General features: G+C 46.7%; 4 protein-coding genes across 4 annotated transcripts; 3 read left to right on the top strand and 1 right to left on the bottom strand.

Moving 5' to 3' along the window:
* Positions 1 to 1,416: 1,416 nt before the first annotated feature.
* GLAREA_04471 (uncharacterized protein) lies at positions 1,417 to 2,954 on the top strand (the record flags this gene model as incomplete). The annotated part of the gene is made up of 2 exons (XM_008086848.1): positions 1,417 to 1,477; positions 1,567 to 2,954. 2 exons carry the CDS (start codon positions 1,417 to 1,419, stop codon positions 2,952 to 2,954), a joined length of 1,449 nt encoding a protein of 482 aa, XP_008085039.1.
* Positions 2,955 to 9,123: 6,169 nt separating this feature from the next.
* Positions 9,124 to 12,769, bottom strand: GLAREA_04470 (P-loop containing nucleoside triphosphate hydrolase; the record flags this gene model as incomplete). Its single annotated transcript, XM_008086847.1, has 4 exons — positions 9,124 to 10,017; positions 10,068 to 10,520; positions 10,569 to 12,275; positions 12,323 to 12,769. The coding sequence occupies 4 exons, from the start codon at positions 12,767 to 12,769 to the stop codon at positions 9,124 to 9,126; spliced, it is 3,501 nt and encodes a 1,166-aa protein (XP_008085038.1).
* Positions 12,770 to 13,163: 394 nt separating this feature from the next.
* Positions 13,164 to 14,783, top strand: GLAREA_04469 (uncharacterized protein; the record flags this gene model as incomplete). Its single annotated transcript, XM_008086846.1, has 2 exons — positions 13,164 to 13,215; positions 13,267 to 14,783. 2 exons carry the CDS (start codon positions 13,164 to 13,166, stop codon positions 14,781 to 14,783), a joined length of 1,569 nt encoding a protein of 522 aa, XP_008085037.1.
* Positions 14,784 to 15,105: 322 nt separating this feature from the next.
* Positions 15,106 to 18,159, top strand: GLAREA_04468 (Nucleotidylyl transferase; the record flags this gene model as incomplete). The annotated part of the gene is made up of 4 exons (XM_008086845.1): positions 15,106 to 15,189; positions 15,230 to 15,452; positions 15,504 to 17,158; positions 17,206 to 18,159. 4 exons carry the CDS (start codon positions 15,106 to 15,108, stop codon positions 18,157 to 18,159), a joined length of 2,916 nt encoding a protein of 971 aa, XP_008085036.1.
* Between the last annotated feature and the right edge of the window lie 292 nt (positions 18,160 to 18,451).

Below are 18,451 nucleotides of genomic sequence, written 5' to 3'. Positions count from 1 at the left end.
CGGCAGAGAATTAATTAGCGTAAAACTATTGCAGGGTGGATGATGTAAATGAGCTTCGTCCCGATGAAGCAGAGTTTGAAGTGAAGGCGATGTCATTTGTGGATGTGAAAAGAAAAGGTAGAATAGCGGTGAATCGTGTGGTTGTTTGACGGATGCGATACCCAGCGATGACTGATTGATAATTGAACTCTAGCTCGACTAATCGTGGCAAAGAGGAAATCGGCGCATGCATGCTGAGAAATAAGGATGGAATAGGACGGAATTTGTATAATAAGCTTGAACGAACTATGAAGCAGTGTGCGCGTCAACCTTTGAGTTCCGAACGATCGTGATGGGAAAGATGTTCAACAAACATGGCTTTTCTGTTCAGCATCTTCAAACGATATTAGACGACTTAGCCGCCCCACGCGCGGTCCGACTTCCTTCCTTTCCGAACCTCGCATATTGCCGCGTCTAGTCGCATCACGTGTGCAGCTTTCTCCTAGTACGGCGCTTGTTCAGATGTTCTCATCTCTCTGAGTTTACAGGTCGGCTGTTATTGGAACTGGACGGGTATATCTTCCGCTGCTTTTGCTCCTTTTCCCTCTTTTCCTCAGATGTGTGTCTCCTCTGTCTTCTTCTAGTTCTCCCCAACCTGCTAGCTTCACTACTAGCGTCCAGCTGTCTGTGCTCAGCTCCCGTTCCACGGTCCTCGACCTCGATTCCTTGGCCATTCTCCGTCCACCTTCTCCCTCTCCGACGTCGAGCCCTCGAGCACCTTCCTCACGCGCAGACATCCCGACTAACTGCCGCTTGCCAGGAAGACATTAGAGGTTAGAACGGAGCAAATACTGTGCTCTCTGTATTGAGATGCGCTCGATTTACTAGCCGCACGCCACCCTCCAAGCCCCCCCCCACCAGGAAGAAGAACTCGAACTAGCTGCTTGCCAGGTACAAGGTAGAACAATAATGGATGATGCATGTTGTTCACGGCCATATATCTAATCTCGAACAACCTCTCAAAGCCCCAGGACCCCCGATTTGAGCCACCCTTCCACTCCTCCCTATCCACTATCGCCAACTTCTTCCTCTCATTACTTGCTCCAACCCCAGCAGCAGATCCATTCATAAGATCGGGACTCACCCAGTTTCCTCACATCCATTTCACCATATCCAACAGTTATTGTGGTCCACCCACTTGTGCCCCTCACAACCTTTTCTCTCGAAGCCCACGATCCCGCTACGGTTTATCCTGTGTGACTCGGACAAGTACGAATCGATACGATCAATCTGTTACACGATCGTGGTACAACCGGCGTACCCCTCCACCGCCAGACACACAACAGCAGCGTGTGTGCACCACCCTCCCATATACACAGGCCCAAGAGCATGATTCATGATCTATTCAACGTGCCAATTGTTACATCCATAGACATAATGTCAAGTCCTCAGAGTTCCGCCAGCCCTGCGACCGCAGAGGAGGAACCAAGAAAGAAAGGTTCGTAGCTTGTTAATAATCTGCTCTCCATCCTTAGGAAGTGGAGTGGCGCCTATTTGAAAGATGTCAGATACTAAAGTTTTAAACAGGCGCCCGAGGAGGAAAGCGATCAGTCACACATCTCAGCAAAGCCCAGCTTGCCCGTAAACGTGCCAATGATCGAGAAGCCCAACGCAACATCCGTCAACGGACGAAGGAACATATCGAGAACCTGGAGAAGAAAGTGAAGGAGCTGGAAGAGAATAACAGATCCGGTTCCATGGAGCGCATACTTCAAAGAAATAAAGAGCTCGAGCTCGAGGTAGAAAAGCTCAGGGCGCAAATAGCAGCACAATCAGGACATATTCCGTCACCAATTCCAACAGAGCTGTCAGAGGACTTGATGATACCAAGGAAAGGAAATTTGGACTGGGTTCCGGAACAGAATCAGCCCAGTGGTTGGCAGACTTCCTTTGTTCAACCTATCGACGCACATCCGCACGAAGTACCCGCTACGGGAAGCGCTTACACTTCAACCCCAACAAGATCTTTTCACAACACACCCGCTCAAATATGCTATGAACAGGTTATCGAACCAGAGCCATCGAAAGCCATCACAACTCCCATTGTCACGCCTGTCTGGGAGGATCCAATGGTATTCGGGCAGACGTCGCAGGCTATAGCACAACCAACTCCAGCTTGGGCGCCCTTTCACCCCGCGTTTGATAAACCATCCAGATTTGCCGATCTCCAAACGTCAGGATTTACTGACCTCATCAACCAACCGACCTTTACCAACACAACTTGCTGGCAGACGCAACCCTCTGTGTATGCTTGGCAGTTCTCGACCAGGCTCAAGGCACCGGTCACTTTCGTCGATCAATTAATGTTCAATGTCATTCACTCGCAACGCCACCTTGCGTTACATTCCAATCTATCCGGTGAAGACCTTCTTGGACCAAATCTTCCTTCGGTAAATGTATTGTTCAATCAGAGTGCCCCGCCGGCTGCCAAGCCACCGTCGAACATCGCCGAAGTCATGAATCGTTATTCAGAGGTACTGTCGAGCCGTGGCTTTGCTCTTATTCCCGAGAAGCTTGCATCATTCATGTGTATGTATCGTTTCGTTCAATGGCAAATCTCGCCTAATTTCCAAACATTCTCAAAACTTCATGAGTGGCAAGCACCAACTCAGGCCCAACTGGATATCCCTCATCCCGCATGGATGGATTTGCCACCTTGGGGCCTATTCCGTGCAAAGGTCATCGAGCATCAGGATCGGTACGATAACCCGGAGTTCCAGAATGACTACGCAAGCAACCTTTCGGTCAACTTTCCTCACGAACCTAGAATGGCACTCATTTATGAAAACGGACAACTCATGGTCAGTCCTTTGATGGACCGACACCTAAGTGATATCAACAATATGAGCATGAAGAAGCCTTTCGCGGACAAGTATCCTGAATTTAGGGATGTTTGTCGTTTTGAGGAGATTTGATTACGAAGAGGTTGATGATTTATGAATTTTAATGTTGATTTTGTATATTTATCATTTGTGTTTCTACGGTTTTATCTTTGTGGTGTTACAAAGGTGGTGGGGGATCTGGATTCGGAGCGCTTCAAGACGGCCACGAGAAATTTATCTTTTGGGCCTCATCAGCACCGGCTCTGGTTGAGCACGTTTGCTTTGGGAAGGGCGTTTGGTTCTATAGTACCATTGTTGCGCTCACGAGCCACTTGGTTTCTTGGGCGTTGGTTGAAGCAATGGGGATACACACACAAAGCAGGCAGAGCATGGTGCATGCCGGATGCCGGGTGCTGTTTTAGGTAAGTGGGTTTTGTACTGCTGTGTATGTTTGTATTGGAACGATGAGTATAGTGTGTTTGATTGTACCATTACCAACGATGCCAGGTACCGGCGATTAGCTACAATACTATTTAGTATAGTTTTTACCACTGTTCTACCTACCTGAAGTTTTCACATTGAATCTGAATGTTGTCTCTACTCCCCGACTCATCTCCGACTTATTCCCGACTTTTAAGATTCAATTATGATTCATTATGATTCCGTCTTCTTCTCCCATCGGCATCTCACACATCTACACATCGGATCATCCCCTCCGTACCATTGGCATCACACACACCTTTTCTCGCCTGTGCTCTCCTGCAATCATCAATGACTCAACCCCATCGGCAATATTCATGCACAACGACAAGAGCCGAAGTTGCCTCTGCCAAGCTGGCACTGACGCTTTTGACAGGTGTCGGTGGCGTTTATTAAAGTTTATCCTGCGTGTTTGCGTCCAAACTTAAACTTTAAGGAGTTTATGCGGTGTGGTTTGTGATTGACCAAACATCGGCGGTGAGCGTTGTGAGTGGACGTTCGACCACGAGGGTCGGCTTTTGACGGCGCTGCGCGAGCGTGAAGCGTCTATGTGCTTGGAGCCTTAATGGTCAAGCAGGGGGTCTGAGGGATGTTTAGGGTAATCTTCTACAGCTTGGAAGTATGATGCGGTAACATGGTAGGGGTTGGAGATGGCCCGGTAAGGCTTGCGAGGAGGTTTGATGTGTGAAATGGGAAGGTGGACGGACGTTGATCATGGAATGAGGCGTGGGTTAGCGAGAACTGGAAGCTTGGCTTAATTAATTAATTCTTTCGATTTATTTTAGTTTGATGGCAATGTCTAGTTCAGCATCAGAGATAGATTGCACTTGAAGTTTGTGTAGCTTGCTGATTAATAGCTTGCTTAGGACATTTTGATGTGTACAGAGTGAAAGCAATCTAGCCGACCAAAAGAGACGGAAGATTGAGCAATCAGCAGAGCTAACTAGTTTCAAACATTCTTGCAGTACACTCCATTGGTTCGAATCTTGTGCATGTTATTTTGGGTCCTTAACAGTGTCAAATGATTTGAGCTTCCCGGGGCGAAGATATCGCGTCATCTAGGTCATTCGATAGATTTTCTGCTCAGCAATATTTTGAGATCTTATATCTAGCTTAATTATATAAGCTGTAGAGTGTCAGTTGCAGAATTGCTGTACCATTCTCTTGGACACGTCTGCACGGCAGTCCGCGCCATTAGAAGGTTAACCTCTATTCTAGAAAACAGCTTGAGAATGCCTTTAATAGATAATTTCCCTTCGTACAAAAATACAATCTTTATCGAACACAGTAGTACTTACTCTAAGCTTGACGATAATCCATCAACTAGATGCTGGGTCAAGCAAACATTGTTAAGTCGTCGTCAGGAGTCGGAATAGCTCGCTTAATTTTAAGCTTCAGGGGGGATTATTTTTAGACTTCAAAATTGCTTATGTTCAGATAAACTGACCTACGCTTGAGTAAATTCATATGGGAGACGATACAAGAAGATCACGACTTCAGGTTGTACTGAATGAGGAACTTCTCGCTTAAATTCTGTCATACCCCTTTATTACGCTATAGAACTGCTGCTCAAGCAATGGTCCTCATGTCGCAATGATTTAAGATGGAACACTGCTAAACTAAAGCAACGAAAGAGACAAGAGAAGAGCACTTGAATCTGCAATGCGGCTGAAACGTTCTTGAGAAGTTCGCCGCTGTTTTCAGTAATACGACGTTTTGAGGTGATATTTCACCACTAGGATCGCTCGCAAGTGCTTATTGGAGTAGAAATCACTCAGGTGAGATATTCCAGAGTCAAAATATGACAATTTTCATACTACTCCGCGAATGAGTTGTTTTGCAGCGGAGAGAGACCTGGGAAGCCATCACTTCGGTACACAAAAGGGTCCTCGCTAAAAGAGTATTCCGAGAAGCTACATGAACTCAGGATGTAGCCGCTCATAGCCTCTTGACCTAAAGTATCCGCGCTCTTGCGGCTAACACGATGGAGTCTTGCTCCTCGCTTACCATCGTCTAATCCTTTTGCTGCTTTTAGATTCCGTTTTGATGCCACGCTGCTTTTCTACAGCCCTTCAGATCCAGAACATCTTCCGTTAGGTCCTTTCTCAACAAACAATTGCCGAAGGATGCTATTACTCGGCCTCCTTCGTTAGTTAAACTGCTCATTATCGGCAGAAGTCCAGATGACCATGTGGAAGTGAGTCCTTGCACAACAGAATTGGGATACTAAACAAATGATACGGACACACAATCATGTGAACGTGATGAGGCTGATCTCCCGTCACAAGTCCGGATCAAGAGCCGAGAAGCATTGGCGCAATAGGGGCTCGAAACACCCATACATTTGCCTTGTGGGAGCCAAGGTCGTTGGCAACGTTAGTTTGGATGTTTGTGGAGCAACCTGTACCCTTAAACAGCCATACCTCCGTCGCACAGAAGACAGATGGCTAGATGCCGCTAGAAGCCTTGCAAAATTGTGCTAATTTCCAAGGATCAGGTAGATTATGAGGTACCTGAACTTCCTGAAGGGACCTGAAGAAAGCTCCAACGCAACTTCCAGAGACTCTATATAAGGAAACATGTCCGAAACACACCAATGCAGTTCGCTAGTCTAACCGAACAAAGTCACATCACCGATAGAAGGGCTGAAGCGTTTGATGTTCGGTAGATTCGGCAATAGTTGATGTGACCGGCATCGAGTGATCCTGAGTCCAAAATTCATACACAAGAAACAGTGAGGCAAGAACCCGGATGGCGGAATGGGTGATCTTAGGCGCGGAAACAATCCAAAGGAGGTATAGGGTGCTTTCATGTATTGCTGATGAAGTGCTTATGAAGTTGTGAATAAGCGCTAAATGATCTATTAGAGTCTTCTAGACTTTCCACCCACTGACTTCACAAGCATCGGGAACATGGAGGTAAACAGATGTTTACATCGGGATCGTAGACGACTCTTTGTAGACTAAGAGAGTAAGTAGATGCAGATGCATATGTGATATAGTGGATATTGTTGTTGAAATAGACTCGGAAGGAGGATTCAAGGGAGATCATCGTATGTGGGACATGTGGGGTCAGCGATGGGATCCCGAATGAGGGCCCCAGAAGTGAGATGATCAGCACCAGGAATAATTTCTGTATCGAAACTGATCTAGTAATTTCGGTTCTGTGTTACCCTCGCTACCGACTCGTGCTGGGATGGAATGTAAGGAGTTGAATGACTAGGTTGCCGAACAACTCGGCAAGTTCCGGCAAGTTGAAGTCTTGACAGCGGCAAGTACGAAGAGCATAGAGCATCAAACCACTTTTTGAGAAATTTTAAACGCTGTTCTAACCTGCTTAGGCCTGTTTTCATTGGAATAAAGTATTTGACTTTTTTGACAGCGGAATTGCGAAAAGCAACAAAACCATTTAGGCTCGTTTGACCAAGCCATCTAATCCAAATTATAACAGAGAGCTTGGACGACAACCATTTGACTTTTTTAGTGAACAAACTGCGAATTGCAACAAAGGTCCCAATGTCTCAGGCAGTAGCCATTGAGGATCGAGTTCGGTGTGAATAATCCTTGACAATCGCCTCCCTGACTGCCGCATTGACAAGATGAACTACAAACCCCCATGATTTGACTTTCTTAGTGAACAAATTGCGAATTGCAACAATTATGGAGTAGGTCCAGCATGAGGCAGCTACATTGTAATCATTCATTGCTTAATTACTGTTTTAATATCGTTGCTCACAACAAGAATTTGACTTCCTTAGTGAAGGAGACGCAAGTTGCAAAAAACCTGATGTTATTTATATGCCATGTACACCTCGATAGGGTGTCTGCAAAGATGTGAATAAAAGATTTGCTGTGCTATTGCTCTTAACTGCGACAATAAAGGCATCAACAGCTTCTTCATGAGATTCGCGGAACCGGCATCTGTAGTAAAGCTAGAGAATAAGTTGGGCCATCTGACAAGAAGTCGGCCTGGCCATCAGAAAGACAAAGCGTAGTGCAAGAAGAGAAATGCCATATGGCGTATGATTATCATCTTCTTGATTTTTCACAACCAAAACCAGTGAAGTGAATGTTTCTATTGGATTAAAACACTATGGTATTGATTGGCCCGTTACCAGTAACATTCGACTTACTTTGTAATTGTATGGTGCTCAAGGTCTAAGAAGCTAAAGACAATTTCTCGACCGTCCACAAAACAACGTCCTCGTTTTCTCAGACAAGATACGTCAGGAGCTCCGGGAAATATCAAAAGCAGATTGTCATCAATCCCTCCAACAACATAGAATTAAGACTAAAATCAAACAACCTACAAGACACAGCAAGACGGCAGATGAAAGTACTGTTGATCAAGTCCCGAAGTCGTGATCTGTCTGTCCGTCGTAAGCGAGCCTGCCATCAAGGTGGCGTTTTCACTATCTATAAAGTAAATTGATAGCTTCTAATCTGACCCAAGAGAGGAATTTACCACGTTCCGTCTTATCTTACGGGACTTACCACCATAAGTTTGAACTATACACGGACGAACGACCATTCTAACCCAAAAGCATCTAAGGGGGGCCGTCATCGCCCCGCGGGCGCCACATCCAGCCAACGACAACTCTCTCTGCTCCGCCCGCGGGCGTCCACCAAAACATCAAAACCGCATCGACCAAAGCACACCTCCCGGAGCAGAGTCGAAAAGAAGTTAAACCCAAAGCCTCACTCAGTGTTCGACGTTAGAAAAAGCTTGCGCCACGTAATCGATGGAAACGAGGCAATCCGTCGATCTGCGGGGAAACCACCCTGCTCGCTTCCCTAAGGCTGAAAATAAGGTCGGAGATCTCCCGTTTCATACCTTGATAGGAAAATTCCCCGTGGAGACGGATTAATTTCGTAGTTCATGGTGCTTAGATTATTGAAACAGTGCGATAGACAGAGGGGTTGGGATTAAGATGAATTATTACTTCCTCCAAGGCCAAATAAACCACAGTGGGGCGTCTGTGCTTTAAGGTTGACTTTAATATTCACAGTAATGATAAGTAGGATTCTCACCTGGTTATTGGCTCAATGGCCCTTGTTTACCGTACCTTCCGGAAGACCCACTGTGGTTTATTCGGCCCTGTACGAAGTAACTTGCTCATTCAAGATACACAAGTAGTGTGTATACTTAGTCGGGATGCAGCATCAGTTTGTGAAATCCTACATGTGAAATGAACTACGGCTACGGGGAGCTACGCTACTTCTAGCTTTGGAACAAATACGTTGCAAATGTTTAGGGCGTTTCTGTGAGTCTGATAGCAGACTTGAACCTAAATGCTACTGCTGCGTGGTGAATAAATGAGCCGTCAGTTACCACTAGTACCTCCCTACGGCGGGACAGCTAATATGACCGCCTGCGGGCGTCGTGGCAAAAGTAGGATCAAAGCCACAACCGTTCTGACAAGCGTATCGCAGGTAAAGCAGGAGGCTGATGGACGCCACGGTCCAGTAAGAAATGAATCAATAGATGCACTACCGGAAACGAGATAATAAGAGTTAAAATTTAAGCGTCGGGGACAAGACAAGAATGAAGGACATTAAACTTATCATTCCTGAGTTCCGGAATAACAATAGAAGCTAGACTATAAAATCAATACTAGCACACACAAGTCCGGCCAAGGCGCTTTAGAACAACCAGACGCCTATTCCAAGTGACTCCGACAACACCTCGTGAGAGAACCACGATTCGCAGATAAACCCGACACTACGTCTAACGCCATCGCTGAATGGCATTATTGATACAGTACAAACTACACTTTTCTGCATTATCCCGTTCTTGGACTTCTCCTCCGACCCGTGCTTTGTGCCAAGATGTTCACATTTTCTCTTCCTTCTGCCGGAGGAATACTGCTGGTCGACTTTTTACTCCTCAACACCGGCAGTTTGCCGGCACCCGTTACGCTTCTTCGAAAAAGCTCCTTGGTGTCCTTAGAAACGTCGCTGATGAGGGTCGTTGAGCTTTGTAATTCTATATTTATTGACCGTGCAGTAACATTAGAGTCGACCTCGCGGAGACCACCACTTGTCACAGGCCTTTCAGATGTAGATGCTTCGATACTGGGACCTGTCAAAGGCGCGGCAGTGTCTATTACACCCTCCATTATGTCATTAAATACAGTTGGTATTGCTGAGGATTTAGAGAGGCTCTTGGTAGCCGAAGTTGAGCCCATTGGTCGGCGCAGAGCCGCAAGCAATTGCTCATGCGTACCCGTTTTCGGCAGTTCGGTTGGGAACATATATTGAACTTTTTGGGGTGTTGCTCCGGTAGGTTGATACTCTTGGAATTCCGTAGTCGCGATGTTCGAGCGAAGATCGGCAAGCGGCTGTCTTAGTACCGTATCAAGCGGTTTTAGCGAATCTTGTAACGAACTTGTCCTAATTGACATTTCATCTCCGAGATCACGCACTCGCTCATACGTAGCGTTGAAATGTGAACCAACATTGCCGTACGATGTTTTGACGGTGGTAGATAGGGCTTGAAGCGATTGAACATGGCTGTCGTGATGCTGAGCATTCTGAGATCGAGCTCGGCTGACAAAATCATCAAGGGCCTGCATTTGAATCTCAATATCTTTCATCTGTTCATTGACGATGCGGACACTTTCTTCGTGAACAGACTTCGTAGACGTTTGGAGAGAAGAGTTGTGCTTGTTGGCCGCCTGTATAGTAAAGTTAGCATTTGAATTTCATAGATTAGTTCGTTACCTACCACCCAATCTTCCTTGAGCTTGGATTTGAGCGTTTCCCGAGATCGCAGGACCTCCTCGACCAGTTTGCTTTCATCATCATTCCAGGAGTCCATAGCGACACCATACTCCGCGTGTGAAGATTCGAAAGCGTCTTTTGAAGCGATAATCTCCTGTCGCACACCATGAATGCTGTTCGCAAGACGAGCATCCTGCTTCTCGCCTTGAGCCATGACGAGCCCAGTTATTTGCGAGAGCAGATTCTGACGATCCGTAGCAGCTTGCTCTCTCTCTTGACGAAGAACCTCGTCAAGTTTCGATTCTGCAGCAATATTGGCCTGCATAGCCAATTCGCTGGCAGTTGTCAATTGCCTCCGCAAGGTGTTGGCTTCTTCCTTTTGGGCATTGACATGTTTGAGGAGTTCCTCGAACAGGGCTTTAAAGTCGCGACCAAGAGAGCTATACGAGCCATGGAGCTGATAAAGGTTAGTGAAGATACTACTGCTAATATGGGTTCCTCATACCTGTGTGTGAAATGCCCCCAATTCGCCAATGACCTCTTCAGAAATCCGTGCAGCAGCCGCGGATAGTCCTTGAAGTCCCAACCCAACTCTGCCTTTAACCTCTTCCCGTAGAGTTTTGATTTCCTCCAGGACGTTATCCATCTCATTCTTTGCGGAAACTGACTGCCCTAGGACTTCTTTTTCAGATTCGCCAAAAGTGGCCACATCTGATTCCAGAAAGGACTGGGTAGCTGAGAGCTTCTCTAACTCTTCTCCGATGAACGACTGCATTCTGTCTGAAACTGCCGTCATCAGCTCCTGCTGCTGTGTTCGGAAGTCTTCGACCCTTGTCTCCACCATGCTTGTGACCTCGGATACTTGGGCTTGGGAGAGGCCCCAAATGTTGCGATTCAGAGATTGCAGATCTGATTTCCTTCTGTTCTTGTCATGTAGCCCACCAACATCAACGACTGTTTTTCCGAGAGTAGAGATCAGCTCGCTGCCTACAGCGCTAAGCTTTTCTTCGGTCTCTTGATGGGCTTTTCGAAGCAAAGTCTCCTCTACCAAGCTTTGACGAGTGTTGTTCAGAACAAACTCGGTCTGTTCAAGAACGCTTTTAGTCTCGTCAAGCGTTATTCTGGTGCCTTCATTCTCCTTCTTCAGATTCATAAAGGTTGAAGTCAACGAAAACAACTCCTGCACTTTGCTCCTTAGGTTTGTCTCCATTGTTTCGATCTTAGCTGCTTGCTCTTCGCACAAAATACGCCTCGATTCCCTTTCGACCGTCATTTCCTCGTAAGCTTCGTTTGCCAGATAGACCCCGTTGCGCTGTCGGGCAGCTATAAGCTCGCTTTTGAGTTTTTCTATCTCATACGTGAACTCTTTCAATAACGTTTTCTTGTTGATCGTTTGATTGATTTGCGGTTTGTTCCGGATGTTCTTCGCGCGGAAGGCGTAGTCTAGAGTGGAGATCGTCTCTTCAAGATTGCTTTTTGCAGGTGATACTGTCGCGATGATGCACGTTTTAGTCCTGCCCCCCAGAGAGTCTTGAAGCAGCCGCGTGAGCTTCGATTCGCGGTACGGAATATGGCTACTCCGATCAACGAGAGCGTTGATCACTCTCCCGAGAGTCAACAAACTTTTATTAATCAATCCAGCTTCGGCTGCTCGCTTGTTCTCCGCGCCACTTCTCTGAATATTTTCACTACCAGCTAGATCCACCAAATTCAACTTTCCGGCACATAGATAGTCTTCACCATTGTCGCCTGTCCGTTTGATGTATGTAGTGACGGTGAAAACGGTGTGACTTCTACTGCTCAGATCGTTACATTTGGTTGCTGCAACTTGACGTTTGTGGCTGCCGTCCTGGAGAAGCTTGATACCATCAACGGCGCTTCTGATATAGGATTCTTCCATGCCGCGTACAACTGTAGACATCGCATGTCCAGACTTGCTCTTGTCATCGTAAATGTTGAGTTTCGCGTTATCATCTGGTGAAAGCAGATCTCGCAGCTCTTCATTGTAAAGTTCGATAAAAGAGCATTTCACAGAACATTCTGCGTCGTCAAGCTCAAGCTTGTTGAACAAGGCATGGAGAGCTCGAGGGATAATTCCTGCTGCGTCGGATAGCATGCCGAACGTTTCATTCATATCTCCCGACATCGTGTATGTTTTCCCGGTTCCTGTTTGTCCATACGCGAAGATTGTGCAGTTATATCCTGCTAGCATCTACTGTTGTCAGCATAGTATAAAATCTCAACCATAAGATAACTAACCTCATCTAAAATAGGAGTCACAACATCATCATAGATCATCCCTTGATCAGCCGCAGACGAGAAAACTTTATCGAAATGGTAGGTTTTGTTGCTAAGGGCGCTTGGCCCCATAGATAATTCCAAACTCTTGCCTTTGACTCCATCTGTTGACAGCACTACACCACTATTCTCTCGAACCTCACGTTCATTACGACCTCTACAGCGCACCACAACGTTGATATTAGTCTCCTCGTCGTCATGGTCGAAATCTCGTTCCTTGCGTTTTGTTCCTCCATTCGTTGTCGCGACTGAAACTACTGATCCTGCGGGTGATATAGCTCCAACTCTATTAATTCGCGAGCTGGGCGGTGCCGCTGAATGCCCTCTCGTGGTCGAAGGCCGAGGTGGAGGATGCATACTGTTCTTTCGTAGAGGCGCGACAATTGTCGGCCGAGGAAGTCCTGCCATGCAAGTTTGGCAATTGGACTGACTAGACGCGTTGAAATACCGATACTGTTGAGTTGAGCCTTTTCGTTAATTTGAGATATGCGGGCGTCCGAGAAAAAATATATAGGATGAGTTTCCGAACTCTTGGTTTTGACCGCGGGATGCGGTTTGTCGTGCGATTCAATATTATGTTAGTTGGCGATGAATATTGTTGATACACTTCGCCCAAAGTAGAGCGCACAAAGCTTCAATGGGTTGGTCATCTGGTTGACTGGACAACGGTGCCCCTCCAAAGTGCGACAGTTAAAGTGGGCCTGTAGTCAGAAGGTCGCGCTGCGACAGCTACAACTCAGACGCATGTCTACCTGTTTACTACTATGTTGCGCATTACAACACAGTCTTTGATGTAGCAGAAATGTCTCTTTTTACAGCCCAGGTTCGTCCTGATGAGGGTCTCGGTTTTCTTGGTAAGGTTTTCGCAATCTAGAACATGTGTGCTGCTAACCTCGGTATCCTAGTTCTTGGAGCTACCCTCCACGATATCCTCACTCGACTAAAGGCAGAACCACAAAGCTTTCCGAAGCTAGAGTTGACATATGAAAGCACCGCACCAGTAACAGAGCCCGTCGTTTTACACTTGCCTTCAAATGGCCTGCGTTTACGATTCGATGGGCCTGAGCAACGACTACGCTTAATAGAGGTTCTGGACTTCACAAAGAGCCACCTCACTTACAAAGACAGAGACATCTTAAGGCCTATCTCGACAACCCAAAGCGATTCTTCAGCAGTCATTCATCCCAGCGGTCCCACGTATAAGCACATCTCGAGAGTAGTGGGACTGGCATACCCGGGGGAATACATTGAGCCGAATAGCGGAGACGAAAGTGGAATTGGACTTTATGTGCTTTCATATCCAGGTCTCGCATTCTCTTTTCCACTTAAGTCGTCAGCATGGTCTCCTTCAAAGATAGAATCGCTCTTCGCATCGACCAACAGCCCACCCGCCTCATCGATGGCTATATTCCGCGGCAAATCATGGCCGGAGGCACGCGAGCATCTATTTACCGAAGCTATTGATCCGACAGATACTTTCGTAACGCTTTTTAAAAAGAAGGAGACTGTACCCACTGATATTCGCTTGGTACGTATTCATGGAGCGGGTGAGGTCGAGCTTGTACGCTCTGGAACATATACTCCACTTTGGCTACAAATGGGCCAGACAACTCCCCAAGAGTTGGTGGCTGAACTCGGCCCTCCTGATGCGATATACCGAAAGAACGATCGTCGAATGTCAATCCACAAGGTTCGAAGGGGAACAAATAACCGTGCGAGACCAGACTTGACCGATCTACGGCTGCAAGACGACTCAACAGACACAGATCAATCCTCAGCTCACACTGCAACCGATGATTCTGATGACGATACCGAGGAAAGCGAAGTTGCTGGGAATCTCTCTGGAGAGTGTTTCTACAACTACTTCTACCATGGATTTGATATATTGATATCTGCTCCATCATCACATTCTCAGTATCCTCCATCCAAGAAGGCTACCAATCCAGAATCCGAACCGATCATCATCGCCCCAGGCGATGCACCGTCGCGCTTGGTGGCCTCAAAGATTATCCTCCACGGAAATATTCCCGGGTCGTACCCATTTAACAGGCACCGGCGATGTCGCTGGGAAATACAATACCTTCCGCTACAGAAAGGTCAAGATGTTGTAGATTCGGAGACCCCGTTTAAGAGTATTGAGGCTAGACTTCATGAAGAGTGGAAGAGTATTTATCAAAATGAAGAGGAAGCAAAGGCTAGACAACGCGGGATGGTATTGAACCGTGATTGGGGCGATAGTCCAGGTAGTAGTTGTGAGCTGCTCGGGGGGTGGGAAGATAGCTTGGGAGGGAAACGGCCGGATGCAGTTGGTGGAACGACGGAGGACATTAGGGGCATGGGAAGTACGACACTGTTTGGATTCCCTGGACTAGTCTTCGAGGTTCTTGCGAACGGGGTCGTAAGTGGTGTTACAGTTTTTTGAATGTGGACGATTTACAACGAATTGGGTATGCATGGAAGGCGTAAGGGATTGGGTGGGCATTTTGGGTACGATGGGTTGGTGCAATAAAGGTAATGGGGCATCATATGCGGTTAGCAAGCGTACAATCCATTGATACCACAAATAGATTTATTATTGATGAATTTCTATACACACATCAGTTGCTTAATTCATTTGCCTGCTCAGACGGGAGTTGACTAGCGTCTACACAGTAATAAGTCTGGTAAGTTGATGCCTAACTTTGGGTGCACCATCAGGCAACAACTGCTGGATCCCAAAATATTGTGTGAGGATATCAACAAAAATGCGACAACAGATCAGAGACGATGCCAGTACGTCCGGCGGTATCTTGGTCATCGACACTGAGACTTCCGAAATCCTCATTCCCGTAAGCAAAATGCCAAATATTTCTATACTCAATTGGCCAGCTACTGAAGCGCGATTTCAGACCCCGACCTCTGATACCAGACCAACCTAAATATCTCCAACGATGCACCGATGACCTTTATGACTGGCAGAGTGGAGAACGCTCTGCCCAAAAGCCATTCGTACTACATGATGGTCCGCCATACGCAAATGGAAGTTTGCATATTGGCCATGCGCTCAACAAGATCTTGAAGGATATCATTTGCCGGGTCAAGGTACAAGACGGTATGCCAGGACTCCAATTCTTGGCTTAGAAATTACTCGTGAAGCTTATAGCTGGAATTTCGCTGATTGCGAATATCGCAGGCCAAAGAATCGTCTACGTACCTGGCTGGGATTGCCATGGCTTGCCAATTGAGATCAAAGCACTCGAAAGACAGCGAACAAAAAACGGCGAAGATGTGAACTTAGATGCTGTCAAAGTGCGCTCCGTAGCAAGAGAGCTTGCGGCAAATGCGGTCGAAGAGCAAAAAAAAGGGTTCCGACAGTGGGGAATAATGGCAGATTGGGATCGAGCATGGAAGACTATGGACAAATCATTCGAGATTAAACAGCTTCGAATCTTCCAGGAAATGGCCAAGAAGGGTTTGGTATTCAGACGGTATAAGCCGGTGTATTGGTCACCGTCTTCGAAAACAGCATTGGCAGAGGCGGAGTTGGAATACAAGGACGACCATTTGTCACATGCAGCCTATGTTGCGTTTCCAATAATGAGTCTGCCAGAAAGACTGCAAACAAAATTTGGAGGATTGAAGAACCTTCATGCTATTATTTGGACAACGACGCCTTGGACGTTGCCCGCGAATCGAGCGATTGCAGTGCATGACGATCTGCTGTACACTATCATCAAGAGTCGTTCTAATCATTATCTTGTTGCCGAGAACCGTCTCTCTCACGTGGAAACGACGTGTTTCCCTGATCAAAGCACTGACGTTATCGTCGACTCAGTGTTAGGGAGCGACTTGAAAGGTATCCAGTACCACAACCTACTTCGAGGAAAGGCATCGGTCCCTCAGCCAGTCATCCACGCAGATTTCGTATCTGCTGAGTCTGGCTCTGGGCTGGTACATCTGGCCCCGGGACATGGTATGGATGACTATGAAGTCTGTACTCGATTAGGAATCGAAGCCGCAGCTCCTGTAAATGATTCGGGTTGCTTTACAGATTCGGCTTTTCCTGATGATCCCTCGGTATTGGCTGGAAGGTCGGTCTTATCCGATGGTGGTGAAGAGGTGCTCAAAATCCTTGGAGACAAAGTACTTGCTATTTATAAATACAAGCACAAGTATCCCTACGATTGGAGAACCAAGCTTCCCACGATTGTAAGAGCAACTGAACAATGGTTTGCCGATGTTGGAACGGTCAAAGATGGTGCCCAGCAATCCCTAGGGGATGTGAAATTCATTCCAGAAACCGGAAGATCTAGACTTGAGAGCTTTATCCGGAGTCGCAGTGAGTGGTGTATGTCGCGCCAACGTGCTTGGGGCGTTCCCATTCCAGCACTTTACGATGAAAATGGCATCGCTGTACTTACTGACGAGAGTGTTGCTCACATCATCTCTACAATCGAGGATCGAGGAATCGATGCTTGGTGGACAGACTCGTTATCTGAGCCAGCATGGGTTGCCGCCGGTCTCAAAGGGTCATATACACGTGGTAAAGATACTATGGATGTATGGTTCGATAGCGGTACAAGTTGGACTCAGACACAAGGGCAGGCTGATGTCTATCTCGAGGGTTCTGACCAACATCGAGGATGGTTTCAATCTAGTCTTCTGACCTATGCAAGCGCTTCTGGCCATTCACACGCACCATTCAAGACTTTGATCACTCATGGATTTACATTGGATCAGAAAGGAAAGAAAATGTCAAAATCCATTGGGAACGTAATTGCACCAAGTCAAATTATGGATGGCTCATTACTTCCAGCAGTAAATATCTCCTTCGATTTCTTTCTAGCTCCACTAACACTCTCCAGGTCAAGATCAAAAAGAAGTCAAGCGGCCCTATATCTCAAGCACTTGGAGCAGATGCTCTACGCCTCTGGGCCGCAAGCTGCGACTACACAAGAGACGTCGTAGTTGGCGAGCCAGTCCTCAAATTCAATCACACCGCCCTTTTAAAATACCGCATGATAATCAAAATGCTCCTAGGATCAATGCACGAAAGCGCTCGCTCAGTTCCCCTCACTAAACTCGACGAAATTGCTCTCTACCAACTGAAAGCCGTAATGATAGAAGTCAAAACCGCCTACGACAACTACGAATTCTACAAAGGAGTCACGGCAATCAATAAATGGATCAACACCGATCTATCCGCCTTTTATCTAGAAGCTATGAAAGATAGATTGTACTGTGGAGATGGTGGTGGAGTTTTAGAAGATATCTTCCTAGGTCTCATGAAAATGCTTGCGCCAATAACGCCGAATCTCGTCGAAGAAGCATGGGCTCATCGTCCGGAGTGGCTTGCTACTCAGCAACGTGAGAACCATCCCGCGTGTCGTCCATTCTTCGACGCCCCGTATCGAGTTTCTGCGTCGGATGCAGAAATGGAATCGAACATCCACTTTATTAGGGCAGTAAACACAGCGGTTAAACTCGCCCAAGAAGAAGCCCGAGCCCAGAAGCTCGTCGGGTCATCACTTGAATGCTCGGTCATTCTAGCACTTACCCCTGAAATGTATTCTGTCTACGAGAAACTAGCAGACGAATTAGCCACTATGTTCGTCGTTTCTTCCGTCGACGCCTCTGAGATCTCACAAGAGTCGGACACGAAATGGAAGTTTCAGGCCAATGTGGCTGGTGATACGTTTGGTGTTTCGAAGGTTTGGGTTGTTCCTGCTAAAGACGCCAAATGTCCCAGATGTTGGAGATTTGTTGCACCTGTTGATGAATTGTGTGCGCGGTGCGAGGAGGTTGTAAATGTATCATAAAAGCCGTGAGGTGTAATTATGTACTATTAATTGTAACAAACATAGAATACCCGAAATCTCGACGTATTGTATTGTACTTAGTAGTTGACTCGTGAGACACGTGCGAAGTGGCAGCAGCTGATGCGGATTAGATATGGATTTATTTAGAAAGCCATTTCGTCGTTATATTTCATCGTAACTGAACGCCTCCTAGGTCATGGTACATAAGATATTTACATACTATCGCTTCATCAAACATTTTTAGAATTCTGTTCGAAACTTCGAGAAGCGAGAACACTACATAGCACTTTCC

Source organism: Glarea lozoyensis (assembly GCF_000409485.1).
Source record: "Glarea lozoyensis ATCC 20868 chromosome Unknown GLAREA5, whole genome shotgun sequence".
Classification (NCBI taxonomy): domain Eukaryota; kingdom Fungi; phylum Ascomycota; class Leotiomycetes; order Helotiales; family Helotiaceae; genus Glarea; species Glarea lozoyensis.
The sequence above is the reverse complement of the archived record's forward strand: the minus strand, read 5'-3'. Positions and strand labels throughout refer to the sequence as shown.